At 52.7% G+C, this 10,895-nt stretch overlaps 1 protein-coding gene and 1 long non-coding RNA gene across 2 annotated transcripts; both read left to right on the top strand.

Annotated features, from left to right (window-relative positions):
- Positions 1-483: 483 nt before the first annotated feature.
- LOC130609917 (ubiquitin carboxyl-terminal hydrolase 36-like) lies at positions 484-5,022 on the top strand. The gene is given in 13 exon segments (XM_057429357.1): positions 484-657; positions 913-1,190; positions 1,265-1,396; positions 1,398-1,480; positions 1,978-2,088; positions 2,362-2,464; positions 2,718-2,796; positions 3,202-3,267; positions 3,387-3,469; positions 3,706-3,903; positions 4,326-4,452; positions 4,585-4,674; positions 5,005-5,022. Coding segments are annotated over 13 exon segments (1,542 nt in total).
- Positions 5,023-6,448: 1,426 nt separating this feature from the next.
- LOC130609979 (uncharacterized) lies at positions 6,449-9,219 on the top strand. Its single transcript, XR_008974930.1, has 3 exons — positions 6,449-6,701; positions 7,365-7,400; positions 9,003-9,219. It is a non-coding gene; the product is annotated as an uncharacterized LOC130609979 (long non-coding RNA).
- Positions 9,220-10,895: the final 1,676 nt, after the last annotated feature.

Genomic DNA, 10,895 nt, shown 5'->3' with positions numbered 1-10,895 from the left:
TCCCCCCTGGACAGTGCTGGTACATCACCACCTTTCTCTGCAGCAGGGAGGGGCCCAGCCCGGTCATCACTGGCTCCTTCACAAAGAAGAGGGGGCACGAGGCAGGCAGCAGCCTTGGTGCTCCAGTGGTCGAGGAGGAGGTCTCTGTCCCACCCGAGAAGAAGAAGAAGAAGAAGAGACTTCTCTCGCTGCTGAGGCCTTGGAGTCCCTGAGGGGCCGGAGGCAGCAGGTCCCAGCCGTGATTGGGAGGCGCTGGGCTCGCAGGCCCTGGAGAGCTGGCTCATGTCACCCCCCTGTGCCCACCCAGACTGGGAGTCTGCCTCTGCCGCAAGGAGGGAAAAGTGGATGAGGAAGAAAATGAGCAGCACCAGGCAGCAACAGGCACACCACAAAGCCCGCTTGTCAAAGCACTGTCCCCCGGCATTATATAAGCGATGCAGGCACAACCTTAGCTCAGCTCTCTCGCCCGGAGCCGGGCGGGCCATGGAGGCGGAGCATAAGCTTCCTTCCCGCGGCTTCAGCACACGGTTGATCAGGCAGAGTCATCGGTTCAACGCGGCTGACTGGAGGAATGCGGAGAGCGGACTTCGAGGGGTGGAAGCGGTTGACGGGGCGGACCCTGAGGGTTGGGCGCCTGTCGCTGGCCAGACCCCGAGGGTTGGGCGCTGTTCATTGGATGCGATAACAGCAGCGCCTGCTCTTCAGGACACGTGCATCTGGCGCACGTTGTGCAGTGTGTGCAGGGGCGTGAGGCGGGAAACACAGGTCGGAGCTGGGCTGGTGTCGGGCTGGTGCCTGCCGCGGTGGCAGGGCCAGCCCAGGCCGTGTGCTGTTCTGCTGGCAACACGCGGTCCTGTGATAGGAACAGAACGGCCCAGTGTCCCCCACTCAATTGCCTGCCTCTCCCTGCAGTTGAGACCGCTAGGCCTCACCATGCCAGTCATGGAGAAGATGCGGAAGATGATGAAGCGGGCCCGGTGGGAGATAAGCGGGAAAGGGAAGGTGGCCAATCTGCTGGCTCAGGCTGCCAAGAAGGTGCTGCCGCAGAAGGCCAAGAGTGAACTTCCCTACTGGTGCTTCTTCAAGAAGCTGCAGAAGATCTGCAGCAAGTTAGGGTGCAGGAACTCCCCTGCCAAGGCTGCCGGACCCCAGTGCGGCCCCGAGGAGGAGCAGCAGGTCAAGCAGAGTAAGTACTGGGGGCTCAGTGGGCACAACCGCAGCCCACACTGCACAGCTCACCCACCATTCCTCATCCTATGGAGAGCAGCGATGCCCAGGTGGGCCCAAGGGACGGGATCCCTTTGCCCCAGAAGGTGCTCTTCCCCATGGAGTGCCTATCCATGGAGTGGCAGCGGGTGCTCCCAATTGGCGTGGGACTGCGTAACCTCGGGAACACATTTCCTTAACTCCACTGTGCAGTGCCTGACGTACACCCCGCCGCTCCCCAACTACCTGCTTTCCAAGGAGCACCGCTGCACCTGTGAGTAGTGGGGCCTGGCGCGGCAGCTGGCTGTGCTGGCAGGCCCCTGCTCCCCGCGCTGGGCTCAGTATCTCAGCACACGTGGCTCTGGCAAGGGCCATGTGGGTGTCAGGATGAACCTTCTCTGCTCCCTCCTGCCACTTCTCCATGGAGATGCTGCTCCTGTGTATAGCTCCTTTTTCCCAGCCATAGCAGCATCCCTGAGCTTTACATCCTTGTGTCTGGGGACACTTGTGTCCATGGTGGTTGTAGCCAAGGCTAAGATGGCTCCCGCGGGGTCTGCTGGCTTCGTGGGGACTGAACTGGACGTCCCAAACAGCCCCTGCCTGCATGAGGGCAGAAGGCTGCGTACAGGCAGGAGATGCTGTTGATGTGGGCTTTGAAAGGCAATGGGGTGGGCATTGCTCCGACCTGTACTGTACTGCCCCGTCTCCTGTACTGTTTTGACCTCTACTGTGTTTGTCCCCAACCTCCTGTCATCTTCTCCTCTGCCACAGGTGACCAAGGCAGCTTCTGCATGATATGCATCATGCAGAACCACGTGGCTCAGGCTTTTGAGAACAGTGGGAGCGTGATAGAGCCAACAGCCTTTGTCCGAGACCTCAAGGGTAAGAATGACTCCACTGTACTTCCCCTCCTCCCATAGCCATGCTGGAGAGCAGGGAGTGATGTGTGAGCAGAACCTTTGAGATGAGACCAGGAGAACGCACGGAGCCTGCAGGGACATGGTGACCTCATGGGCTGTGTGTGGGGTTCCCCTGTGGCTGACATGAGTCTGCTGTCTGCTTTGGTTTGAGGGGGCTCAAACCCTGGGGCCACTGAAGGAGGTCGGGTCTGTCTCTCACAGCATGTGCTGGGGTTGATTCGTCCCTGTCCTGAAGAGATCACTGGGCACATGCGCTTTGTACAGCTGGAGGATGTGCATGAATTCCTGCGTTATACCATCAACGCTATGCAGAAGTCCTGCCTGAGTGGCTGCAAAAGGTACGTGGGGCATCCCTCTGATGGGCTGTCCCTGCTCTTCTCTGCTGGTTCCCTGCCTTGCTGGAGGGGACTGTGGGGTCAGTGTGTTCCCCAGGCAGCACTTGTGTTCCTGGGCCCTTGCCCCAGGAAGCTGTGTTGCCCCTGCAGTGCCCAGCTCTGAGCTCCAGCCACGAGCTTGTGCTGAGGACACCGTGGCAGTGGCAGGACGGCCATAGGGCAGGGACGGTGTGAGACCCGGTGCTGCTGTTTCAAGGTTGGATTGCAAGACCCAGGCAACAACACTGGTCCACCAGATCTTTGGTGGCTACCTGCGATCCCACGGTGAGTGCTCGGTGCCAGGCCCTGGGCCTGCAGTCACTTGGGGCTGTTGCTTTGCCAGGAGCCTTGCAGTTAAAATGCTTTGGGAAAATCACTGAGCACATGGACATGATCCAGAGCTGCAGATGGTCAGTCCCGTGGGACCTGTGGGTCAGGAGCCCTCTTGTGGTGACGGCAAGAGCTGTCAGCTGTAGATCCCCAGCACATCGCCACCAGGAAATGACCCCCCTGGCAACACCTGCTGTGCCAGCACGCAGTGGAATTGGCAGCCTTCCCGTGTGCCAGGCTGCTCATCCTTGTGCTCCCGTCCCAGAGCTCGAACCCGGAGAGGGGGAGGCAGTTCCTGGGCTGTGCTGGGTGGCGACGGGTGCAGGTCGGTGTGCCAGGGTGTGCTCATTGCTCTTTCCTTTGCAATGGAGTGTTTGGCGTGCAAGAGAGTCTCGGACACGTATGTCCCTTTCCTGGACCTGACACTGGAGATATGGGTACTGCAGCGGGCCGGGGACCTGGTGCTCCTGCTCTCCTGGGGCCGGTGTCTCGGTAGGGAGCCAGGCTGTGGCCTGGCCAGGTAACCTGCGCGCTGACCTCTCCTCCATCCTTGCAGCAAGCCAGAGACCTACGGGAGGTGCTGGAGCTGTTTGTGAAGCCGGACCTACTGGGTGTGGAGAACTCCTACCTGTGCGCAGGGTGTGTGCGGGGCTGTGGGCAGGAACCGAGCTGCTGATGTGCTGGTGGGAGGCAGGCGGAAAGCCACAACACGGGAGGGCTTTTCGATCTGTTCCATGCTAGAGTGTGAGGCCGTGGAAGCCTGTGGTGAAAGCCTTGTGGACTGCCGCAGCCACAGCCCAGCCCCTCGGCACCCAGCCTCCCCCTTGGACAGTGCTGGTCCATCACCACCCCTCACACCACCTTTCTCTCTGCAGCAGGGAGGGGCCCAGCCCGGTCATCATTGGCTCCTTCACAAAGAAGAGGCGGCACGAGGCAGGCAGCAGCCTTGGTGCTCCAGCGGTCAAGGAGGAGGTCTCCATCCCACCCAAGAAGAAGAAGAGACTTCTCTCGCTGCTGAGGCCTTGGAGTCCCTGGAGGGGCCGGAGGCAGCAGGTCCCAGCCGTGATTTGGAGGTGCCGGGCTCACAGGCCGTGGAGAGCTGGCTCATGTCACCCCCCTGCGCCCACCCAGACTGGGAGTCTGCCTCTGCCACACGGAGGTAAAAGAAGTGGACGAGGAAGAAAATGAGCAGCACCAGGCAGCTGCATAGACCTGTAAACACCAGAGACTGCACACCAGTGCTCCAAAGGGCCATTAGGGCAGACAAGCCACCAGCTCTCCAGGGTGGAGGCACAGGGTCGTGCCTGAGGTGCGAAAAACTTTGCAGCTGGCATAAATATTTACCCCTAGCTCCTCCCTGCCCAGTACAGGCCCCAGTATGCCCATGCACCCTGCACCCTCATGACATTGTTAGTCCTGACAGTGTCTTTTGGGGCACGAGATCTGCCTTGGAGGATGAACTTCTTCCTTGTGCTCACTTTGCCTGTTTCCGCAGCGTCAGCAGATACCAGGCTGCAGCTCAGCGCAGGCACTGCCTCCTGGCCCCAGCAGCAGGGTGGGAAGTGGCGTTGCTGCCGTTGCCCAGCCGTGCCCTGGGAGCACGTCCTGGCACCTTCCTCATGGTGACGTCTGCCTGGGGAGAGCAGGTCCCTCTCCCTTAAGAAATGGATTCGCAGGACACCTGAGCTGCTCCTGCTCTAGCAAGAAACTCATCTGCTGTGCAGGCCCCTGAGACACCCTCTGTTCCTCTGCAGGCTGTGGCATATTCTGAGGTCCTGAACATCCACCCATACACGTCTGAGAACAGCAGGGGTCCTGTCACGTGTGGGCTGTGTGCAGTGCTGGTACACTGTGTACAGCTGCCAGATGGGGCACTACTATTGTTATGTGAAGGTGAGCACAGTGCACTCTGGGCTGGGGGCTGGTGGGTGCCGCTGGGTCATTGCTGGCTGCGGGAAGGTGTTCAGCAGATGTGCACGGTTGGGAGCACTGTAGGGATGGGGGGTACAGGCTGTTCTCCGCTGCAGGAAGTGCTTCTGCAGAGTCCTCTTGCCTGTCCTGGGCTGCTGCGGGCTTTGGCCAGCGGAGCTCTGCCGATGGGTGCTGTTGCTTCTGGTCTTCGGGCCGGGAGAGGCCCTGGACACAGCCCTACCCCATTCTGTCTTCTCCTGCAGGCCAGCAACGGGCAGTGATACCAGATGAACAACAGCGTGGTCTGCTGCAGCGCCATCAAAGCAGTCCTCAGCCATGAGGCCTACCTCCTGCTCTGCATGAGGGGGGAGCGCCTGCGGTCCCGGGCCCCGCGGTGAGGTGGGGCTGGCACCGACCCCGAGGCTGCTCCTTCTTGTCCTTCCCCGCCCTTTCTCCCTCTCCTCACCTCCATTTTGGAGCCACCGTTGAAGTGTCACCCTTCCCCGGCCCGGCCCGCGCTGCGCTCGCGGGCAGTGCTCCGCGGGGACGGGCCGGCCGCGGTCCGCAGTACACACGTGGCGGTGACTCACTCAGTAGCGCTGCGCTCGGGGCGGTGGGAGGGGCTCGCCCTTGCGCGCCTGGTGCTGCGGTGGCACGTGCCACCGGCCCTGGCGCTGGCAGGGCCGGAAAGGTTGTGGCGGGAGTGGAGGGAGGTGGCGGGCGGGGGAAGGCTGCGGAACTGCCTGTGCTCGGTGACCGGGTCCCCGGTGGGGCTGGGCCGCTCCCGGGTGCCCGTTGCTGTCGGTGGGTCCGGGTAGGGCTGCAGTTCGGTGCTGGCGGGACTCGCTCCCGCAAGTGGGGCGGCGGAGGAAACGCCGGCAGAGAACCGGCTCCCGGTGGGGGAGCCCTGTTGTGGCGATGGCAAAAGCTGTAGGCTGTGGATCGTGCCTCACCTCATCCCCACCAGCAAAGGAGCCCTCTGGCAGCATTCGCAGTGCCATCACACAGTGGAATTGCCGGCCTTGCGCTTTGCCAGGCTGCGGATCCTGGTGCTCCCATCCCAGGGCTCGAACCGAGAGATCCAGTGCTCGTGGTCTCCCGGGGCTAATTCTTTTGCCGTCTGCAGCCACTTGAGTGCAGGCTGATAAACTAGAACGCCTGTATTTTGTCACCATAATTTTTCATGAGGGTTTGGTTTTGTCTGATCCCTGAATTTTCCCAGGCTTGCTTTTGCCTAAAAGTAAGCACTTGAATTCCCTTTCAGGCTTGAATACGACTAGGTTTTAGTTATAGAGGTAGGTCCTTATGCAGAAATATTTTTAACGTTTGAAAATCTACTATTTTAAGTTCAAGTGATGAATGAATTTTTTAACTTGGCAGTGAAATGCCCAGGGACTAAGCTGTCAGGCATTAGAGGTACCAGAAGCAGCAGCCCTTGGAGGTCTCTTGGTCTGTTGGGGTTTCTCATAACCCACCAAACCGCTGATGGGCAGGAACCATTCCCTGTGTCTGTGATGTGAATCAGAGAAAACCTGGAGGATATAATTCAAATAGCTGTGACCCAAGGGGGTGAGAAAAACTGGGAGCCAGCACCTGGTGTGCTGGTGAGGTGGCAGAATTTGTAAGGCATCAAAATCCAAACCTGGACTTGCTGCCTTATGGTCCAGTTACTCAGTGCTCTTTCCCTGCCCACACTCAAGGTGAAGCAGGGATGGGCGGCAGTCATCACGGCCATGGTGCAAGCAAAATGGTGCAGCATTGGGAAGGGGTAAGCTGGAGGCTTAAAAGTAATTTCTAAAAAAGATTCCCAGCCTGACTGCAAGGCCTCAGATGTTGTCAGTAATGTGTTTTTTTTTTTTTATCTGGACCATCCTTCTACCCAGGAAGGCTGGGCTCTCTCCCTGCTTGCTTCCCAGGAGTGAAAAGCACCAAACAAGGGCCTTGGAGAGACCTGCTGCCTGTGCATAAGAACCAGAATGGGCTGGTTTTCATCATTTATGCTTTTCTAGGACCATAAAGACGGGGTGAAAGGTGGGTTGGGGCATCCCTTGGGTGCACAGCTCCCCAGCCAGCCAGCCAGATCTGTGCATCTGAAGGTGCAGTGTTTCAACTTGCCTCTCTTCCTTACTGAACGGTAACTCACAAGAGCAGCAGGTCAGATGAGTGGTGGGGTGGAGGCGGTATGAAAAATGGCACAAATCTCAGAATGTTTAAATTCTCTTCCATACCATGACTTGCAGGTAGTATGGGTCCCTGCCTGCAGCATCCACTTAGTGACCTGGTCACATGCAGCAGCCTTCATCAAATTTCAGCAGAGTTACGTGATTAAGTACCAGTTTTGTTTCTGCCTGCTGATTTTATTACCTCAGCTGTTCCACTGCTGCTGGGATCAATGCAAGCACCTGCACTGACGTCCTCGGGGTAAAGGTAGATGTGACTCTTCCCGGCTAAGATGTTTTATGCAAAGGGTGCTTTGCTATGAAGCCTTGAGTATGAGAGTCCATAAATGTATTAACATACAAGTTATCTTATCTTAGTTCAATTTTGCAGGGTTCATTTTATTGCTTTTTACCACTTACTGAATGAAATTCAATTGTTATTGAATTTCATTTTTTTTCTCCAGGCACTGGAAAATAAAGGCAAATTCCATGAGGAGGAGGTAATTTAGAGACAGTTTGAAGCTGCTATACTTCAAATGTGTTGACATGCTGTACCTTTACCTCGGGTGTCCTGTTTTACTAACTCAGTAATCTAAGTAAATACAATGAGAAAAATCATACCCTGATCTTACATTGCTTCTCCATCTAAAATTACCTTTAAGTTTTCTGTTAAAAACTTACAATTTAAATGTCCCCTTATGTGTTCAAGGGGAAAGCAGACTGATCAAAAGCAATAAAAGAGAAATGTATTCCTAATTTTTTGCAGAGAGGTTACCAACTGCCAGCTTTAGAGCTGCTCCCCAGGATTTTCTAATTTAAAATAAAACCATAATAAAATGTAATTTTGGAGTTTCTGTTAATATTAAATTTTGGGACTATTTTGCTGTTCTGGATTGAATAAAATAATCTGAAATACATTTTTTTTTCATTTATAACTTTGATTTCCTTATGTTGCATTTTTAATTTCAAAGTATTTGAATATGTCAAATTGAAATGTTCCAGCCTGTTATGTTTCCACAGTGAAACATACTTAACTTTCTTAAGAACTTAACATTCTTCATTTTCATTTGCTTTTCAGAAGAAATTTATTCAGAATGAACATTTTCAGACATTGTGGTTGTGACCAAAGGATATTTCCAGACATGAAAACGTTGTCAGAAAGTTTTTGCCCAGCTTTTTCATATTCCTTTGAGCAATACAGCTGTGATTGCAAGAGCTGACACAGCCAAAACTTGCAGGCAGGTGCTGTGTTTGTACTGGCCTCTTATCATTTGTGGTTTTCCAGGCTCCCAGCTGCTTTTTGGCCTGGCAAAGGGAGCACAGAAAGTCAAGGCTGTCCGTGTCATTAAAAGCAACATGAAAGTTGCAGTATCAGTGAGCCACCTATCTTAACTGCTACCTGTTGATTTAGAGCTTGCTTTCTTATCAGAGACCAGGAGACACCTGGTTATTCTCCAGTAAGGGAAAAGCCAGATTTGGGGAGCAGAGAGAAATTCAGCGCAGCTCACCTTTGCCATAACAGGAGCTAACTTGGCTATTTGGATTTTGGAGGCAAATTTATCTGTAAAATAGAAAAAGCAGAATTGATACCTAAATTAAAAACAACCACAACAAACCCAAACAGAAGGATTAAGGTTCCAGGCTGTGTTAAATAATTGTGTTTGTGAGGCAGTAGGTGAAATTCTGCTGAAATTGCTTCCCAAGAAAAAGAAAAGGAAAAATAAAAAGCCATGTCAGGTTTATTTTAGTGGTTGGTCACTCTAGCGGGGAAAGTATAAAGCCTTAGAAGTGAGCACAGCAGGCAAGGCTTAGCTCAAATACCTGAAGCAGCTCTCAGAAGCAAGTGGAGTGAAACTGGAGAGCTGCCCAGGCAGTGTGGGGTCTGGCAGCTGCCCAGAGGGCAGTAATGGCTCCTACAGACAACCTAACTGCCAGGGCAGAAGTATTACTAATGTATCATTAAGCAATGATGATAAATGATGCTGTTGTAAACTGATTGCTGGAAAGTGTTTAGGGAAAGGAGTTTCTGATTGCAAAAGCTGCCTTGAAATTTGAGTAATTTCACCAAAACTATCTAAATCTATGTTTCATGTGAATTGAAGACATGGTGAAGCCAAAGCCCAGCAGCCTGATTTTCTGGAGCTGGTGGGAACAGGGGACAGCTCCCATGTACCTGGACAAAACCAGAGAGGCTGCAATGGTGTGAATGCCAGAGTTCCTGTTAGTTGGAGAAGAAGGAGAGCTGCATGTTCTCAGACCTGCTTGCACTCCCCTTCATGTAGGATGACATAGGACATGTCCTCTTCACTACCCTGGAGCTGGGCAAGTGTGACCCTGAGCCAACAGCTCAAACCCCACCCTGCCCGGTGCTGATGCTCTGAGTCCTCAAGCACATGGGTCTGCGTGCCCCAGCCAGGTCAGAAACACTGACTGCCTCTTGCAGCCTAGATTCAAGTCAAGTGAGCACAGCACCTGTAGGAAGACAGCTTGTTTTTGACAGAAATAGGGATGCCAGCTCTAGTTGAACCTGCTACACTGCCTGCTCTGTGCAGGCACACATTGATGGCGGCTTTCATGGGCTCAGGCATGCAGCACATACTCTCACACTACAACTTTAACTTCTGATGGGCAGCAGTTTCCTGTTGCAACACTCAAAGGAGCTGTTTTGTTGTTTTTCCTCCTATTTTGCCTTTCATGAATATATTTCAAATAGAGAACCCCATGCCTGCTGTTAGTGACCGCACAGAGTGTACACAGCAGAGACAGTATTAAACATCCCTTTTAGGAGCCTGTCAGCCCCCTAGAGGTACACGGTGTGATCCATGGCTTCCTGTGTCAGAAACCAATCAGTGCTTGCAGATAGGAGTACAGAATCACTAATGTGATTAGTTAGCATTTAACTTATTTGTAGCTTATTTCAAATCAGTCAGTGCTTCTTGCATACGATTTTTGTTGAATAAAGAACAGGCACCACAAATGCACAGCATTATGTCAATTTGGTTCATCTTCTGGGAGGAGGACAACCGACTTCACAGGAAGTCTGTGCATTGCTATTCATGTCCACAGTCAAATAAACAAATAATACTTAGGTATCTGATTTTTTTTTCTTGTTTATTAATTCATCTTGAAAAGCTGGAATTGTCATGTACAAGCCTGTGTTCTTACTTCATGTCAAAGTAGTGTAGCTCCACTGTGATGAAGGCAGCACAGCTGATCTGTACCTCTGTACAGATCTGGTTCTCCATAGGGAGGCCCACACCATGGTGTGGGGATGGTAACACCCCCCTAAAGACCATGCTGTTGGGAACCCAGATTTTTGGACTAGAGCTCTTTCCAGGACTGAGGCCAAAGTGGTGCAGAGTGCTCTCGCCTTGATCTGATGGATTAGCATTTGCTGGATTAAGACTCTGCTGTACAGCTTTTGATATCCTCTGCTGAACTAAAAAATTAAAATTGCTAGAAAAGGTATAGAGACGCCATTCTTGGACAATTCACGTATCCTAAAAGGCTATCTAGGTATCTGCTGCTGAGTGATTTTGTTTATGAAATAAGGAAAAAATAAAGGAAGAGATCAATGAAATTCCAGAGCTAGTGACTATTACAAACACATAATTTTGTGGTCTCACAGGAAATCTGCCCTTAGTCCAAGATTTGGCAGTAGGTAAAAAGAAAAATATAAAGTCATCAGAAAACACCCAAACTGTGAGGAAAATCTGTCTTCTGATTACTAGCAGGTCTCTAAATGGTAACACACCCTTTGCTTATGTATTGCATCCCTAGTGAGGCACATCTGATATTAGGAATAGAGTCCCCTTTTTTCCTTCAGGCCAGGTCACCCAGTTTCATGTTTCTTATTCTTCTTGCAGATGTGCTTAGCTGAGGGCTTTGGAAATTTTCATATGGCAATTTAAAATACTTCTTTTATTCTTTTAAATACTCCTGTGGTGTATTAAGACCTTGCTCCAAGAATCCTTGTTTCATAGCAGTATTTCTTC

The sequence above is a fragment of the Pezoporus wallicus genome, unplaced genomic scaffold, assembly GCF_028554395.1.
Source record: "Pezoporus wallicus isolate ANWC-B61680 ecotype Strahan unplaced genomic scaffold, APGP_CSIRO_Pwel_v1 contig_5069, whole genome shotgun sequence".
Lineage (NCBI taxonomy): Eukaryota > Metazoa > Chordata > Aves > Psittaciformes > Psittacidae > Pezoporus > Pezoporus wallicus.
The sequence above is the reverse complement of the archived record's forward strand: the minus strand, read 5'-3'. Positions and strand labels throughout refer to the sequence as shown.